This window comes from Choloepus didactylus (genome assembly GCF_015220235.1).
Source record: "Choloepus didactylus isolate mChoDid1 chromosome 23 unlocalized genomic scaffold, mChoDid1.pri SUPER_23_unloc1, whole genome shotgun sequence".
Classification (NCBI taxonomy): Eukaryota; Metazoa; Chordata; class Mammalia; order Pilosa; family Megalonychidae; genus Choloepus; species Choloepus didactylus.
In genome coordinates this window covers 1,684,519-1,702,761 of record NW_023637590.1, presented here as the reverse complement: position 1 = coordinate 1,702,761, position 18,243 = coordinate 1,684,519, and the positions used below count along the sequence as shown (strand labels likewise).

At 56.5% G+C, this 18,243-nt stretch overlaps 1 protein-coding gene across 2 annotated transcripts; it reads right to left on the bottom strand.

Moving 5' to 3' along the window:
* Positions 1 to 254: 254 nt before the first annotated feature.
* GGT5 (gamma-glutamyltransferase 5) lies at positions 255 to 18,003 on the bottom strand. 2 transcript variants are annotated; one of them, XM_037823540.1, is made up of 12 exons: positions 15,931 to 18,003; positions 8,160 to 8,290; positions 7,814 to 7,909; positions 7,265 to 7,460; positions 6,706 to 6,863; positions 5,743 to 5,889; positions 4,698 to 4,834; positions 4,261 to 4,451; positions 3,824 to 3,930; positions 3,507 to 3,619; positions 3,265 to 3,375; positions 255 to 961 (listed from the first exon to the last, which is right to left on the bottom strand). In XM_037823540.1, exons 1-12 carry the CDS (start codon positions 16,671 to 16,673, stop codon positions 815 to 817), a joined length of 2,277 nt encoding a protein of 758 aa, XP_037679468.1. In that variant the 5' UTR covers positions 16,674 to 18,003; the 3' UTR covers positions 255 to 814. The 2 variants fall into 2 exon arrangements, with proteins under 2 accessions (XP_037679468.1, XP_037679467.1); XM_037823539.1 differs by having other exon boundaries at positions 3,507 to 3,625; positions 15,931 to 17,998.
* Positions 18,004 to 18,243: the final 240 nt, after the last annotated feature.

The following is an 18,243-nucleotide window of genomic DNA, read 5'->3' as shown; positions in this document are numbered from 1 at the left end:
AGGTACGCCCCATGGGACATTTGGGGTGAGATGGGAGCAGGGGCTCCAGGAGCCAGTGTGGGCAGGACACCCTGTGTCCATCCAGCTGGGTCCCCCAGGCCGGCCACTGACCAACCTGTTCTCAGCTGGTTTGGGGGTTCATTGCACTAGGTTGGAGGTTCTCAACTGGGGGTAATGGATGGCAGACTTGAGATATTTGGGTTGTCTCACCAGGATGGGGAGGTGTGAATGGCGCTTGGGGGTCAAGGCCAAGATAAGCTCAGCATCCTTTAATGCACAAGACACCCCCAAACTCACACATAAAGAATTGTCCAGCTCAAAACGTCAATACTGCCGAGTAGTAGGAGAAAGCTGGTTTCCAGAACATGATCTGTTGGGGCTGGAGGCGCCTCATATCTTGCTTCCGCCAAACTTTTCCTGGCAGGGAGACGGGCTTTGGCCAAGGGCCCCCAGCGAGTTGGGGTGCAGGGGGAGCAAGCACCCCCAGGCCACACCCACTGCCTTCGCGGGGGCAGGTTGGCTGCAGATTCTCCCACAAACACCAGACGGGGCAGATTTGGGGGAGCAGGGGGGGCTGGTCTGGTCGTTCTCTGAGCCTCAGTTTCCCCCCTCTTAGAGGGTCCAGCGCTGGGCCTCCAGGGGCTCCGGGAGAGAGGCTTTGGGGGATGCCCAGCCCCAGGCTGCCCTCCCCGGCCTCAGTTTCCAAATCCAACCGAAGTGCGCCGTGGCCACAACCAGCCTGGGCGCGGGGCCAGCAGGGACCTGGAAGGCGGGGGGTGGGGTACCCCGGCTCTCGGCGGAGCAGATCCTGTCTTCAGTACCCGGCAGCCTCCCCGCCCTTTCTGGGGTCCGACACGGCGTCCACACAGGCCCCCTCCTGGGACACAGCCTGCACCACGTTCAGGAAATATGGCCTCGTCTCCCGGCTCTGGCCCCGCGCCTGCAGCCCCTTCTGCGCCTCCTGGAGGGGAGAGAAGGTGGGTACCCAGGTGAGTGGGGCTGAGACTCAGCTAACTCCAGAGGGAGGAGACCCAGGGGCAGGACTCGGAGAAAATCGACCCAAACCGCTGGACTGGGGAGGGAGGCCTGAGTCCTCAGACCCCATGGGCTTTCTCAGGAAGGACTGTTGGAGGACAGCCCTGGGGTAACCACGTCTGGGGTGCTGGAGTCCCCGGCTCCCACTCCATCCATCTCCTGAAGATACCAAACGCTTCCGAGAAGCGTGGCCTCCAGGGAGGATGGAGGAGGAGGTCCTGGGCCAGAAGGACTCAAGACGTAAGGGCCTCCCCAGCTTGGGTCTCCAGCTTGGGGCTCTTTGGGCCCAGGGACCCCGAGTTGTGGAGGAGAACAAGGCCCTGGGTGTCAGGTGTCCAGGATCAGCAACTTGAGCTCTTAGGCGGATCTGAGATCTCAACACACTTGGGTGTCACTTGTAGCTGTCAAACCCGTACAAGTTCAGGGCTGCGTTGGTTGAGAATCCGGCCAGGAGAAAACCCACCTGTCCTAAGGAAGGTTGCTCCCTGGGCTCGAGACACCAGAGGCCCTGGAGCCTGAAATTTCAGAGCAGGAGGCCCTAAAAACTTAGGTGTGGAGATGCCGATTCTGCAGAGTTTGAGGGCACTAGGGACCTCCACCAGCCCTGCCATCTTGTTTTCTAAGGTGTTGTGTACCTGGCCTCGGCGTTCAGGGCATCACACACCACTCTGTAAAGGGGCAAAACTTCTGGGAGTGGAGGAACTGGGGTAACTAGGGCCCTGTGTTCCCAGAGACCATTTGGGACCACCATGCCAAGAACATCAGCCCACCAGAGCTCTGGAATCCAAAGACACCTGGAATGGAAAACCCCGGTATTCTCCAGACCTCAGGAGAAGGCCTCCAGCTCGAAGGCCATCGGTCTGGGGGTGGGGGTGGGAGGGCACAGTCTTCGGAGCACTGTAACCGCTGATTATTGAGTTCTAGACCCTCTGATTGTAAGTTCCTCTGTGCCCAACCCACTAATTGCTCCTTAAACTTGAAGACTGAGGTCCACTAAGACCACAGGATCTATGGTTTCTTAGAGTCTAGTGGTGAAAACCTAAGTCCCTGATGGAATAAGGCCCTCCTTGCCTCAGTGCCCGGGCCTTGGCCACGGAGACCGTTGGAGACTCAAGGATTTTCTCAATGGAAGGCCGTAGATCTGCGTCAGCCAATATGTTGACCCCACAGGGAGCTGAGGATCCTGGCTTGTGGGCCACTGGATTCCATAATCCCTGGCATCCAGACTGTCGTCTCCTGTGTTTTTGGAGTCTTAAGTCTTTCGAGTGTCAGGTCTGAGACCGGTGCTCAGGGATTAAGGACACGAAAGGCTCAGCCAATGCTCAAGGCGGGAGGACTTGGGAAGACCAGCCTGGAGCATGCCATCCTTGGATCTAAATTTCCCAAGGAAGCACTGGAGGTATTCCCGTCACTGGGAAGACCCTACCCTGGGAGGGCCTTGGCTTCAAGTCCCAATCTCTGAGGTTCTCAGAAATTACACACCACCTCAGACTAAAAGCAACTCGGCCTGTGTTTCTCAGATTTCCAAGGGCCATGAAAAGAGGCATTGAGATCAAAAGAGGGTCACAGGAAAGAACCTTGACCCCCAGCTGGCCGAACTGACCCCAGTCATAAAGCTTGGGGCCTGGAAAAGCGTCCAGCCTTTTAAGCAGGTCCTAGCAAAGGGCATCTGACAGCCCAGAGAGGCTCTAAAGGAGCTGGTCATCTGGCCAGGATGGGAAAAGTCAACTGAGAGAATTTGCTTCCCCCATCCCCAGACTGGCTTTTGTGGGGGAACCAAGAAGTGTCATAAAAACTGACCACCTGGGCAACTCCCAACACCCAGAACAAAGTCAAACTCTGCAGACTTCCACAAGAAATATAACACTCTTTGCAGGTGAATTCCCAGGTAAAAGTTGCAAATCACACAAGGGACCAAGTCACCATGAGGGAGAGTCTGAGAAGCCATGGCCAAGAGAACTGGCTTCTGAAGAATGGCATAAATGCAGAAAGCAAGATCCTGGGGTCTCCAGCCTGGGAGGAGTTTAGATGACACCCCAGACTCTGCCTTGGAGGCCCTGGGGTTCCCCATGGAGGTGCCCAAGCCTTGTAGCCCCCAGAGCCCAAAGCGTGCTTGGCCTAAGATGCCCAGTAGCTGAGTTCCTTGCAGGCGGCTTTGAGCAGCATGGATTTAAGGGGGTCCTGGGCCCCAGGTGTCCAGCCTGGTTGTGGCCTGGACTGCAGCCTCACCTGGCTGAAGTTGGGCTCATATTCCACATGGCCCTTGCTATTGACATGCAGGATGGGGGCTTCGATGGCCGTTCTCAGGTCAAAGCCAAGCCACAGCTTATTCATGATGGCCTGGGGAGAGAAGGAGGAAGAGGTGGGAGGGAGGGGGCCGCCAGCCACCCCACCCCCCACCCCCAGAAGAGGAGGATGAAAGGGCTGCCCCCTAGAGAGGGGTTGCTCCAGCTTGGAGCCCCCAGACTCACCTGGGCCATGGCAGGGATGATCAGCTCCCCGCCAGCCCCTCCGATCACCAGCTTTGACCCCTGGGCTGCGTTGAGCAAGATGGAGGGGGCCATGGATGACGGGGGCCGCTCGCCTGGAACTGGGAGTCGGGCGGGGGTCACTCGCAGCCTCGCTTGCTTCAGAGCCAGCGCCCCAAAATGCCCTCCACCCCCTGCCTGCTCTGTCCCCCTTCAACGCTGAGCGTACAAGGTGGGGTAACTGGCCTGCCCTCACTCCTCTCCCCACCTGAGCCCTGAGGCACCTGAAGGTTGGGGGTGCTGGGGCTCCCCACTCTCACCGGGTGGAGGTGTGACCCCAGAGCCTTGCGGGGATCTCCAGCACAAGTCCAGGAGCTCGTTGTTGAGAAGGAGGCCTGTCTGAGGTGAGTACACCATGGCGCCAAAGCTGCAGAAAGGGGGTGCCTGGGCTCGCGGCTCAGCTCCTTCTCCACCCGCCATACCTAGCGTTCGAGCCTCTAACCTCCGGCACGCCAGAGCGGTGACTACCTGGCACTGCCCAAGTGGGTCCCCCGAAACCCACCCATGCCCCTCATCAGGCTCAAGGCCACCCCCGTCAGCAGCCGTTCCAGCCAGAGCTGTCAGAGCTGCCACGGGAACACGCAGGGGGAGCCCAGGGCACCAGTGGGGCCCAAGACCCAACTCGGGAAGTGGGGTGGCTGCTAAGGACCAGGGGGCAAAGGAGCAGGCCCCCCGCCCACCCCCAGGCCCCACGCACGGTGTGTTGATGGTACTGGTGGCAGCCACTGCACTGCCATCCTCGCCGATCACGGACACGTGAGCCGTGCCCGTCCTGTGGCCCCAGGCCCCGGCCAGGCGGTAGTGGCTGAGGGGGTGGTCTCCCCGGGCGTCGATCTGCTGGCGGACGTGCCGGGCCAGGGCCTCCCCCAGCAGCTCCTGGGAGGCGTTCTGGGGTGGCCCGACAGGTGGCAGGGGTCAGACCTACACCCAGACCCCTGCCCAATCCTCCGGGCCATCGAGGTCCCCCTCCTCTCTCCCCACAAATGCACACTTGCCCCTTCCAGTCCCTAGACCCTCCGCAGCCTCCCTGCCAGGCCGTCCCGGGCACCCACATTTCCTGCCGGGGTCTCCAGGGTCCAGAGTCTGAGCCCTTGGCCAGCGGAGCGGATTCTCCACCAGCCCAGGTAAACTCACCTGGGCCTCCAGGTGGCTGCGGGGGTCCCACAGCCGCCACCTCTGGCCTCCCGCGAACTTGAGGGTCTCCACGAGGCGGTGGTACACATCCACCCTCCCTTCGGGCCTGGCCACGGACTCTGCAGAGAAGTTGAACCCTGGGGGGGAGTGAGGGCAGGTGGGGTCACCCTGTGGGAGGGGCCGAAAGGAGCACCCCCCCCCAAGAAAAAAAGATTTTCCGCATCATAATGCCTGGCACCTGTGGCTATTACCTTATCTGGCAAAAGAGGTGACTAAGTTAGGGACCTCGTGAGCTCACAGAATGTTACAAGAGAGACACACAGAGGAGAAGATGCAGAGAAGAGGAGGCAATGGGGACCACAGAAGGGGACAGGAGAGATGGGGCCACAAGCCAAGGGGTGTCGGCAAAGGAAGAGTCTCCCCCAAAGCCTCCAGAGTGGCCTGGCCCACTTGTCGATTTTGGACTTTGGGCTTCCAGAACTGCCAGAGAACAAATGCCAGGATCTTGCTTTCTGTGCTTGTTTATGCCATTCTTCAGATGCTGGTTTTCTTGGCTGTGGCGTCTCAGACTCTCCCTCATGGTGACTTGTTCCCTTGTGTGATTTGCAGAAACCCACCCAGTTTGTGATCATGGGTTACAGGGCCCCCGGAAGCTAAGACAGTCCGCCTGGGATGGCCCTCAGCCCCGGGCCCTGCTAGAATCTTCTGTGGCCTCTGATCAGCTGTGCTGAGCCCCAGATCTGCTCCAGGCCCCTGGATAGGCAGGCCCCATCTCTGCTTCCCGCCTGCTCCTGCACCCCGGGCCCGGGTTTCCTGGTGGGCAGGGGGATTTGAGGGGCAATGACATGATGTCAGACCCTTCAGCAGAGCCCCTGGCCTGGGCTGAGCCAGAGGCCAGTCCTCCTGCCTCACCGTCTTGACTCACTTTAACAGCCCATTTGTCTGTTAACACCGGGTCATAGATTGGGGTGCAGAGCTGCAATGCAGGTTCCCGGCTGGGGCAGGGGCCCTGGGTGGGTGGCCTGGGGTGGGGCAGGGGGCTTACCTTTCAGCACGTTGAGGATGAAGCTGAGGATCGGGCCCCCCGCAGGCGGCGGTGGTGAGTACAGGGTGTAACCTCCCAGGGGCACCTCCAGGGCACCCCCCACCTCAGGGCGGAAGGCGGCCAGGTCCTGCAGCGTCAGCCGGCTCCCTGGGGTGAGAGGGGCAGGGCTCAGGGTGCCCAGCCCAGGCCAGGCGGGCCATGGTGCAGACGGGGAAACTGAGGCAGGAGGGCCCACACAGTGGGAGCAGATGGGGAAATGGAGGCAGGAGGGCCCACACAGTGGGAACAGATGGGGAAACCAAGGCAGGAGGGCCCACACAGTGGGAACAGATGGGGAAACCGAGGCAGGAAGGCCCACACAGAGGGAACAGATGAGGAAACCGAGGCAGGAGGGCCCACACAGCGGGAACAGATGGGGAAACCGAGGCAGGAGGGCCCACACAGAGGGAACAGATGGGGAAACCGAGGCAGGAGGGCCCACACAGAGGGAACAGATGGGGAAACCGAGGCAGGAGGGCCCACACAGCGAGAACAGATGGGGAAACCGAGGCAGGAGGGCCCACACAGCGGGAACATATGGGGAAACCGAGGCAGGAGAGCCCACACAGGGAAACCGAGGCAGGAGGGCCCTCACAGCAGGGTTTCTCTTGTCCCCCAGAGCACGTGGCAGCAGCTAAACGCGGAGGGGTGATGGAGGGTCGCTGGGCAGTGGCTCCCAGGCTGAGTCCTTGGAGCCGGGACTGGGGGGCAGGTAGAGACCAAAGGCAGGGATGTGGGGGTGGGGGAGCAGATTTGGGGGTGGGGTGCACAGTCCCACCTGTGCCTGACGACAGAGGAGCCCCTTTTCCGGGGAGTGTGGGCCTCTCCCGGGCCCAGGCCGGGCACCCCTCTCCATCCCTGGCACCCAGACCCCAGGCTCCTTCTCCAGCTGGAGTGGGGGCTCCGGAACCCCGGTGTCCTAACCCTGCTTGGCGATGTCCTCCACTAACATCCGGGCCAGCCTCCCCGTGTACAGGGCCTCCGCGCCCTCCGCGGCCACTGTCTCCAGGGTCGTGGCCAGCGCTGGCCAGGGCAGCGGGTCCTGAGGCCTTAGGGGTTCCGTCGCGTTGAAGAAGAGCTGCCTGGTGGTGGAGGCGGGGTGGGGGAGCCTCAGGGTGGGCTCTTGTGGGGTCCTCAGCACCCTACAGGGGAGGCAGCCCTGGGCTGGGGGCCTGGGGGGCTGCGGTGACATCGGTGTGGGGTGGGCAGGGTCCCGAGGATTGGGTGCAGCCGATGTCCCCCATCCACGCCGTGCCCTGGAGTCCGGAGGGCACATTCCTTGGCAGATCCCAAATCCAGTGCCCCAGTTGTCCCTCCACTTTGGCCATACACTGCCCTCCAGCCTAAGCCCCTCCTGGGTTGGGGTCTGTCACGGGGACCGAGCCACAGGTGCTGGGCACCCTGTCCATATGTCTGCAGTGTTTGTGGGGCGGGAGCCGGGAGATGTCTTTGAGCCCAGGGCCCACCCGGGGGACACACTCACTGCAGGGACGAGGCATACAAGAGGGGCCGCAGGTAGCTATTGTTCAAGAGCCGGCCGAGGGTGGGGGACACGCGGTGGTCCCCGCGGAGCAGCACGATCGTCGGCCGGAATAGCTGTGCCCAGGGCAGGCGGCCGTGGCGGCGATGGGCCACGGCATAGCCTCGGAGCTCCCCGGGCACCCCGATCCACTGGGCTCCTGCCGGGCACACGGTGTCACCCCCGCTTGCCCCCCACTCCTGCCCAGGGTCCTCTATGACCCCACACTTGGGCCCCCAGCCTTGTCCCCACCCCAGCTCCCCGTGCCGGTGGCAGCCAGAATGAGCTTTGGCCATGACCCTCCCTGTTCAACCCTCCGTGGCTCCCCAGTGCCCTTTGTACAAACTCAGGTGCCAGGTTCTGCAAAAACTGGCCTGAGGACCCTCCACTTCTGTGCCCCTCCAACCCTCCATGGCCACCTCTCTGTTTGGGAACAACCCCCAGGAGACCCTCCCCCAGGAAAACTCCCCCAACCCCAGCTGGTCAGGGCCCACCCCCCGCCCCAGGCCTCACCTGTGCCCAGCGGCTGGGCCTTCTCACACTGATCCAGCAGGCCCGGGACGTGGCTGGATGGCACCGTCTCTCTGGCGTTGATCGTCTCCACCTTCCCTGGGGTCGGGGCAGGGGGTCAGGGGGTTGGGGGGTCAGAGCGCCCTTCCGATGGTCCCTGCCCTCCATAGGCCTCAGCTTCCCTCCCTGTACTGCGAGATGGCCGCTGTGCTAGCATTAGGGTCAAGACCTATTTTGAGGGCAGCTGAGGCGGCGGGGGTGGGTGAGGGGCAGTGGGAAGGGGTCCGGTGGACGGCCCAGCCCCCGTGTTTCCCGAGCCTGGTCACCTGGGCATCACACACGGACCCACCTGTGGTCGCGTTGTAGATGGTGAAGATGACCCCTCCGCCCAGGCCCGTGCTCTGGGGGTTGACGACGCTGGTACACACCAGGGCCGCGATGGCAGCGTCCACGGGCGTGCCACGCTGCTGGAGGACAGCTCTAGGGGACATGGCACCGAGTCGGCCACCTGGCTCCCTTCCCAGCCTCCCCGGCCACACTGGCTCACCGGCCACTCACTGGGGAACAGTGACAGGATGGGGCCACCCATCTGCTGCCACCAAACCCCGGCTTAGGTCAACAAACACACAGGCAGCCCCTCAAGTCCAGCTGCTCACCAGTTGACAGCACTCTACAGTTTGCAAAGCAGGATGCCATTTACACTACCCTTTGCCAAGTACAAGGCACTTTTCAGTTTGCAAAGTGCTTCTGCTATCGTTATTCCCGGGTTGTTTGCAAAAGGCAGGGGTGGGTCTGTGCCAGCCGCTTGGAACCTCCCTGAATTCCCAGGAATCGTCCCTGGGCAGCCTCCACTCCCTGTCACTCTGGGAACATGCTGGCCCCACCCTTTCAAAGCTGGACTTTTGAGGACTCTCAAGATCCAGGGGGTGTTTCTGGGAATGGCCTCCTGGGTGCTAGTCAGGCCGACCCAGGTCAAGGAGGAGATCCTGCCCTGCTCAGCTCACCTCTTCCCTCAGGCCTACTAGCATAGTTATAATATTTTTTAAAATTTGAAAATAACAAGTTTTGGGGGGGATGTGGAGAAATTAGAACTCTCACGCTTTGCTGGTAGGAGTGGAAAGTGCTGCAGCCACTGTGGAAGGCAGTTTGACGGCTCCTCAAAAAATTAAACATAGAATCGCCAAACGACCCTGCAATTCCACCCAAAAGAATTGAAAACAGGTGTTCCCAGCAAATACTTGAACGTGACTGTTCATAGCAGCATGATTCAAAATGGCCAAAAGATGGAAACAACCCAAATGTCCATGGGCAGATGAGCGGATAAACAAAATGTGCATCTGTGCAGTGGAGTATTACTCTGCCATGAAAAGGAATGAAGTGCTGGGATGTGTGATGACATGGATGAAGCTCAAGAACGTCATGTTGTGTGAAAAAAAAAAACCAGATGCCAAAGGACAAATAGTGTGTGATTTCTTACAGGAAATACTTGGAATACACAAATTTGTAGGGACAGAGCGGAATGGGGTGGGGGAGGGGTGCGTGGGGAATGGTCACCAAATGAAGATGAGTTTGGATTTCGGATGATGGAAATGGTCTGGGAAATTGATAGTGGGGAAAGTTGCACCGTATTGTCAATGTCCTTAATGTCAAAGATTAATGGTTAAAATGCTTTTCACGTTATGTATATTTTGCCGCAATTAAAAATAAAGAAATTTTTAAAAACTGGAGGGGGGGTTGAGAATAGAGAAGATATGTGAAAATTATTTACACATATAAACTCAGAGTAAAAAGATATCCCTTCAAATGATGAGACAGGGGCAAGGAAAAACAGGGGAAAGAAGTGGTTACTGGTTAGTCTCATTATTACTCATAGTAGTAAACCAATAAAGCCAAAAAAAAAAAAAAAGAAAAGAAGGAACTAAGGGCATTATATCTTATATATCTAATATTATAATTATATAAAACACATAACATAACAAATGAAGATACTAATTTAACAATAACCATCAGAACAAAAATACAAAGTCTTCCAAACACCAAAAGTTATCCCAAAAAGAGAACTAAAAGGATGTATTTGCTTGCCTTCCCCAAAAGACACACAGGACAAATAAATCAAAAGCAAATGACAATGGTTGCCTTTGAAAGACTTAATAGGAGCAGGGTAATATGAATAGACAATAATATGAATAGAAGTGAAACTTCAGAGAATTCTCTTTTATACACTTTTGACTTTTTATTCAACAATAAAATCAAAACACAAGAGGATGAAAAGAACCTAACCCTAAGGCTGAATATTCAAGCAGAAAGAAATTAAGTTCATAGTAGGTCAATTTGATGAACTGTACATCTTTTTTTGTGGGATGCATCCTAAGGACAAAAAGAACTGAGGGGTGACTTGGGTTTTACCTCGTAGATTTGACTTCCGCGGCAACACTGTTGGAGCAATCCCGAAACTGTTTTGGGGGTATTTTGGGATTGACATTTTGGGCACTTCTATTGCCTTGGGAGAAGGGATATACAAATGTGGGATGCAGAAGGAAAATTCCAGTAATGTCGGGTCCAAACTGGAGGTGGACACATGATCTTTTTAAAATAGATTTTTTTTCTGGCTCTGTCCTTCAAATGACCCAGAAGTGATACACTATCCTAGTGGTCATAGGCATTCCCGACCCCCAGGTCGTGGTTTCTAAAACAAACCGATTTCGGGTCTGGTTGAGAAAATAGACAAGTTGATCTTGGAATGTCTTCTGCTGACAACCAGAAAGTGCCCTATAGCCCTGGAGACGTGAGAAAGAAGCAAGCTTCTGGCTAAAGAACTTCCCACTGGCCAAATCCGTGACCCTTTGAATAACAGCGATTTTTCTCATTATTGAAGTTTTAAAATCCATGAGTCGAAAATGATATTTGAGAATGGTGGGCTGGGGGGTGAATCTCTTCTTTCCAGAAGACTCCCCAGCTAGCGAATGTGGAAGGAAAGACAGGTTTAGAAAACCACCTTTTTATAAACGCAAATGAATTTATTCAGACAAGGATCAAAATCGATGCTAAAATCATGAGGTTTGGGACAATGTTTGGGAAAAGGATATTTACATGGTCTTAAAGTACCAAAGCATATGTTACTGATTTAATAGGGAAAAATGTACCCTTTGGAGAGGGGAGATTTGGAAGATAACCCCTGAACAAGTGATCCAACTTAGCGTCACCGAGGATGGTATGGCCTTAAATTTTGTCCCCTTTACACGAGGCAATCAGAAGGGAGAAACAACATCTACTTGATATTCTTGATAAACATGTTTAACCTGAAGCTAATCATAAAGAAACAACCAGACAAATCAAGATTATGAAGGAAGTTGTAAAAAACAACTGGCCTAGCTTCTTTAAAATATCAAAGTTATTTAAAAAAAATCACGTTTTTTAAAAGCCGGGGACTGTTCTAGATTAGAGAACACTAAAGAAATATGAAAATCACTGCTTGGATACAGGACATACAATATACACATACATATGCACATACATCATTAAAATTACTGGGTCAATTAGGAAACTTTAATTGGACTAGGTATTAGATAACATTATGGCATAAAGATTAAATTTCTTGAGAGTGATAAAGGTTATTATTCTCAAGAATAAAGTGTCATGATGAATGCAATTTACTTTCCAAAAATGTGGATCTGCATAGAAAAAGAAAGAAAATGAGGCAAAAAGTTAACGGCGCAATTAAGTGAAGGTATGTGGGCATATATTTCATATTCTTTCAACTTTTCTGTAGGTAAAACATTTCCAAAATAAAAATATAAACATTTAGGGGAAAACTAGTCAGAACACAACAGTTTATATTTTTATAAAGTAAAATGAGGAAAATTTGTAGCTTTAAATATATATATATATGTATATGCAAAGAATAGAGGTTAAAGATCAATGTATCCGTCTCATAATTTGTATTTTCTAAGATGAATCTCAAGATGAATATTTTTAAAAATAGCAACTTAAACTCAACAGAAGTAGAAAGAAAAAAAAGATAAAAGCAGAAACTAATGAAAGACATAAACGTATAATAAGGAAATTAAACAATGCCAAAAGTAACGACAAAAGTAAAAATGGTAAACCCCTAGCAAAATGGATCAAGAACAAAGCAAGAAAACGTAATTATTGATTTCAGAAGGGAAGAAGGGAATTCTTTGCAGAGCCTGTAGATGTTACAAAGATATGAGGAGGTGGTGAACAACTGTTTGCCAACAAGTTGACAATTTATATGAAACGGACAAATTCTTGGACGGAACTTAGCAAACTGACATAAGAAGAAATAGAAACTCAAATAGTCTTATATGTATTCCAGAAATAGAATTCATTCTTCACACACACACAGAAACCTATAAATAACTTGGGCTCAGAAGGCTTAACCAGCAAATTCTTCCAAATACTTAAGGATAAAATAATACCAATCTTTTTTTTAAAAAAATCCACTTCCATAGTACAGAAAAACAAAAGAGAACGTCTCCCAGTTCTTTTTCCGAGGCCAGTATAACCCTGATAGCAAAGCCTGACGAGGGCGTTGCAGGAATGGAAAATTACAGACCAATATTTCTCATGGACGTAAAGACAAAAGTCCTAAACAAAACATTAGCCGATCAAATGTAGTGAAATCTACAAATGATAATCAATCACAAGCAAGCAGGATTTGCTTCCGGAACGCCAGGGTGGTTTGACATTTACTGCAGTTTTTAAAAGGGAGAACCAATAGTCAATCATCTCAATAATGCAGAAAATGCATCTGCTCACAGCTGGTAGAAAAGTGGGCAAAGGATTTGCACAGTGGCTTCAACGAAGAGAACATCCAGGGTGATCAAAAGTCCATTCTTAACCCCTGACCTTAGGTGTGGGTTGATTGCTTGTCCCTCTATCAGGAAATGTCCCCCAAACAGGGGCTGTCACGCTTAGCAGTGCTCCAGCCACACTGATGGAGGACAAAAGAGATATTTGCACTGCAGGTGGAGTTGCGCAAGCACGCTTTCACATGTCCACAGCCGCCGCTGGCCGGCACGGCGTGTCCACAGCGATGAAGACATGGGCTCGGAGCCAGCCACGCTGGAGCTCCAGCTCCCTGGCTGCACGACCCTGAGTCTGGGTTCCCTGAGCTGTGCAATGGGGGGCACTGTGCACCCCATGTCCCTAACCGGCCTGTCCCCGGGAGCTGTGGGCTGTCACACACCGATTCAGCCATGCACGCTCACACACACACATGCACACTCACATGGCCGTTTCCTCCCGAGCCCCAGAGGGGAGGAAACGCGGGGCTTCCTGGCCAGCTGGCTGGGAGTACAAAGAGGCATTTGGGGGGTGCTGGGAGGGGAGGAAGGGTGGGAGCTGGGCCCCGGGAGACCTTGCCCAGAGTAACTCCCCTACCCTGAGCCTGCCCCCGATTTGCCGGCTCCCCGCCCATTTCACAGATAAGGAAACTGAGGCTCAGGTGCAGAAGCGCTTGTCCAGAGCCCAAGCTCCCCCCAACTCTGCACCAACCCTCAGCCACCCGGGTGGGCTTGGAGCAGCTGATGAGACCCAAATCGCGGGGCACCCCCAGCCCTCCAAGAGTCCGTCCAGCCTCCAGTCCTCTAGAAGCTTTTCTCCTCCAGCCTTTTAGGGGCCGATCCCAGGGGGCTGGGCAGGCACTGCAGGCCAGGGTGGGGGTAGGGGAACTCTGGGGAGACCCCATTCCCTCCTGCAGCCCTGGGGAGCTTCTACCCCTGCAGGGACAGCAGGGGTGACAGGGGAGAGAATGACAGTCTGGGGAGTGTCTGCGGACTCGGACGCCAGTCCCAGACGGGCTCACTGACTCCAGGATGCCATAAATCAAATGGAACCAGGAACCCCCATCCCCTGGGGATGGCAGACGTCCCCAAGCCTAAAAAAATGTCACCGATCCTAAAGCTCTCTTTCATAGCCTCAGAACACCCAGTTTGCAAAGAGGCGTAACACACGGGGACCTCTCTGCAGGGGGATGACAGTGAGAAGGGACGCCGAGAAAGGCTGAGGGTCCCTGGGGGTGAGGGGCCAGGGGACCCCCCTCAGGAGCGATCTTGGGGGAGGCACCTTCCTGACCCCCCTCTTCCCCAGCCCGATTAGTGACCCCCATCTGCCTCAGTAAAGCTGGGGCCGTCTCCAGGATCCTTCCCCACTCCCGGCTTCTTAAAACAAGAACAGGAAGTGGGGAGCGTTGTTTGACAAGCCCAAAAAACACTGTGCAGAAACCAAAACCATATCCGCTCTCTCGGACCGGAGGGGGGTTGGAGAAAGTGAAGGGGGGCAGGAGAAAGCTCTGATCAGAGAACCCCCCACCAGAGACAGTTTTGGGGAGACACAGTGGGCCCAGACGACACCCCCCCGCCCCTGCCTCGGAGATGTGGGGAGCAGTAGCCCCTCATGCTGGAGCCGTGCCCCCATCCCGAGGTCCCTGGGCCCTGAGATCCCCCCACCCTTGCATGCATCTTTGCAAATGGATTCATCTGCACGTTCTCTGGATTGGGGAAGGGGCTCTGCTTGGGAAGGAGGGGTGCTGGCGTGAGCCTCTGGGGACAGAGTAGGGGAGGAAGGGAGAAAAAGTGCACAAATGAGCACCCAGAAGGAGACAGCGTGTGGGGTGATGCAGCAAAGAAGCAGGAGCTGGGAACATCTTCAGCTGCCCGGCCGCCCGCCCTCTGGGCCGGGACTCGAGCCAGGCCCCCCTCTTTCCTGCTGGCTCGGGGACTGTCCCCCAGGATTACAAAGCACTTTCGGTCTTGACAATGGCCTAGGAGGCCAGTGCAGATATTCCGGGAAGCAGAGCTGGAGCAGGGACCCGGGGAGGGGCGTAGGGGTGTGTGTGCTTTCCCTGGCTTTTGTGGGTCCAGTGGGGGGCCGGAGGGGGTGCCCTGCCGTGTCCCGCCCTGGCTGGCTGCAGAGGCTCCCTGGGGCCGGGTTTCCTGGAAAAGGTGGGAAAATGACAACCGCTGCCCTGTCCTTGGCAGTGGCACCGGGCGAGGAGGACGCGGGGGATGTGGCATCCACAAGGGTGGGTTTTCCCAGGTTGGGGAAGACGTGGAGCTGAGGTCCCGGGCCAGGGGCTGGGGTGCTGTTGGTGCACCCCGGAAAGCCAGAACCCAGCCATGGAGCCCGACACCCCTCGGAGAGGATCCCCCACTCCGAGCCGGGCACAGCCTCAGGACAGGCTGGGAGAGATCAGGCTCTGCAGCCGGGACCCCCCACCGTGGGCTGCACAGATGGGCCCCCCTGAGAAAGTTCTGGTAACGGATGGAGGCAAGCGCAGCCCAATGCTGGGTGTGACGATCCCACTGAATCGGACGCCAGAGTGGCCGCGATGGGAAAGTTTGGATTGTATTTTTCTGTTCCCACAATTAAAGAGGGAGGGAGATTAAAGAGAGAATAACATCCGAAGGCAATGCCTGATTGCAGACAGGATCTAATAATCGGGGAGCAAAGGAGATTATTGGGACATAGGAAAAAGTTGGAATAAAAAAGCATAAACAGGATTTATACCAATATTAAGCTTTCGAGCAACATTGAAGTTCCGGAACTTGCTAACTGCACTTACGGCGGTTTTATTGGTGCATAGCCTGGTTCCTGGGGAGTCGAGGTGGAAGTATTAGGTGTTCAAGGAGCGTGATGTTTACAAACTACTTTCAGATGTTTAGAAAATAGATAAACAGACGACAAAATAGACAGAAGGAAAGATAGATGGAAAGACGGATGCAGCCAATGTGGCAAAATCTTAAAAGTTGGTGAATGTGGGTAGGTTGGAGATCCCCCTATAGATTTTGTAATCTGTTCATAAGTGTCTTGAGAGTTTGAAATTATTTCCAACTTTTAAAAAGTTAAAAAAATTATATTTTTAAAAAGACGGGTCCCCTGGGCTCTGGGGCTGGGAGGTGACCCCCTCGGTGGCCCCTGCCGCCCGGTGGGCATGCCCAAGCCCCGTTCTGTGCAAGGGGTCCCCGGGGGGCTGCTTCTGTGCACACCGGCACACGCACACACACGTGTGAGCCCGCGGTGCACTCTCACCACCGCATGCAGGGGCCCCGGGGAAGGTGGCTGCCAGCCCCACGCGTGTCCACCCACCCCTCACTCACCGTCCGATGTCCGAGCAGACTTTGGAGTCGGCGGCGACGGCCGCATGGGCATAGCTGCGGGGTCCGCAGGGGCTGCGGTGGCGGGAGAGCAGCACGGCGGGCACAAGAATGGCCGCCGCCAGCCCCAGCCCCAGCAGGGCCAGGCCGACCGTGGCCCCGTGGCCCCGTGGCATGGCTCCGGGGCCCGGTGAGGATGAGGGGAGGCAGGTGGACAGACGGACAGATGGAGAGAAGGACGGAGACAGCCGCAAACAGACGAGCCGTACAGACGGACTGACAGATGATTGGACAGATGAACAAATAGACGGGGAGTGGGGGGGTGGGCAGAGAGACAGACAGATTGACAGACAGGCCTGACCGCTGGACAGACAGACAAGGACTGGCTTATAGATGGATGGACAGAGAGGTTTACAAGTGGACAGACAGACAGGACAGGCAGAGAAGTCAAAGACGGATGACCAGATGGACAGACAGGAGTGTGGACGGACAGTCGGCGGCCAGAGCGGGGTCAGGCTGCTCCCCTCTTTTAGCGCTCGCCCCGAGTTGGCGGCGGTGAAGACAGAGCTGGCCGCACGCCCAAACTTCCCAGCTTTCAGCTTCTCCGCTGGGCTGGAGGGGAGCCAGGCAGCTGGGTGTAGAGGGGAGTTTTCTTTCCAGAGAAGGGAGGTCTCACCATTAACCCCCTCCCTGCCTGTCTGGGCACCCCATGTGCTCGGGGACTTGGCCGTCGCCCCCAAAGCCATTGCCCCGGCTCCCAGCAAGGACAGGAAAGCGGGGTTCGGGCCTTGGGCACTGCCCTGGCCCCGGCTCAGCCTCAGCTCCTTCCCCCAAGGGGGTCTCTGAGGTGGATAAAGAGAGTAAGGGGGTGACTGGGCACAGAGATGGGGCTGCGGGGGGCCCGGACCCTGTCCTGCCGCTGTCCCCCCTGCCCCTCTCAGGCTGAGCGTCTGCTTCCCCGCGTCCTGGGCCCAGGTCTGTACACGCCCTGGGGAACTCCTGCCCTGAACGGGCCTCTCCCCAGGGGACACAGCCCCCCACAGCCTCCCCACTGCCCTCCCAGCGGACAGCTGTCGTCTCCATGCTCTTAGCCTGGGCGGTCAGAGCAGCTTTCCCTCCGTCGGTGCCGGGCCACGCGGCCCGTCGTGTCCAGGGCCCCAGAGGCTGTGGGCCGGGCCTTCCCGGAGGCCCCCCTCCCGCGGCTGCCTTCTGGGGGGCCCCACTGCAAACCGCCCCCCCAACACCACCAGCAATCAGTGACATTGCTCAATCAGGAGCTTAAGTGCATTTCTGGGCTGGGGCCAGCCCGCCACAGGCCTCAGGGCCGGACGCCGGGGCAGGGGACAGCAGCGGGGACGCCCCCTCCCGCCCCTCACCCCCACTCTGCCGTCCCGATCGGACGGCAGAGGTCAGGGGGCGAGGATGGACGTCAGGCTGCACCTGGCCAGACGTGCAGCCAGGAAAGAAGTGGAGGGAAACAGGGAGGAAATCAGGGCTGGGAGAGATCAGCGACTTGCTGCGGGGTTCTCGGGGTCCTGGAGAACCAGGGTGCAGCCCCCCAACATGTTGCATCCACATCCGGGAAGGTGGGGGGGGTAACCCTGCTTGTATAGACCCCTATTTCCCTGCAGGCACTTTGTCACGTGAAGGGACACCAGATCCATCGCTCAGCCCCTGGGTCCCTTCCCTGTTGTCCCCCCAACTTGTGCTCTCAAGTTTGGGGTGGCCCGGGCCAGGGGATGTGGGATGCCGTGTCCTAGTGTCCCCTTCCAGATACGCCCTCTCTGGGTCACATCCACTGATCATCCCAAGCCCTGACCCCTGGGGACCCCGGGACTTGGTCCTGCTCGCCAAACCCTGCGAACGGGGTGACCTGCGGGGAGCTGAGCACAGGCCGGAGTTCCTGTCTGGGATTGTGCTTGGAAAGCTCCCCCTGTCCCAGGCCTGGCTCTGATCGGGGCACTTTGCTTCGGCCTCTTGCCCCATCCCCTCGAGGAGCACCCCCTGCCCACCACCGAGACCCTCACGTCACCCCACAAGTCCTCTCAGCAGGGCTGAGAACGAGGTACCGGGGCCGCCACGCCCGCTGCCGCGTCCTTAGCCAGAGCTGAGGTGTCCCCTGCTGGCCGATTCGAGGAAGTGGCCCTGTCCAGCCCGGGAAGGCACATCTGGGGCCCTGGGCCTGGGCCTGCCCTGCACCCCCTGCCCCCCGCGTTTCCAGCACCACTGGCATGAGGAGCTCGGGGTCCAGACTTCCCTTCCATGCCGGCCCGATGGCCACATCTCATGCCCAAGGACGTGGGGACCCAGGCCCCT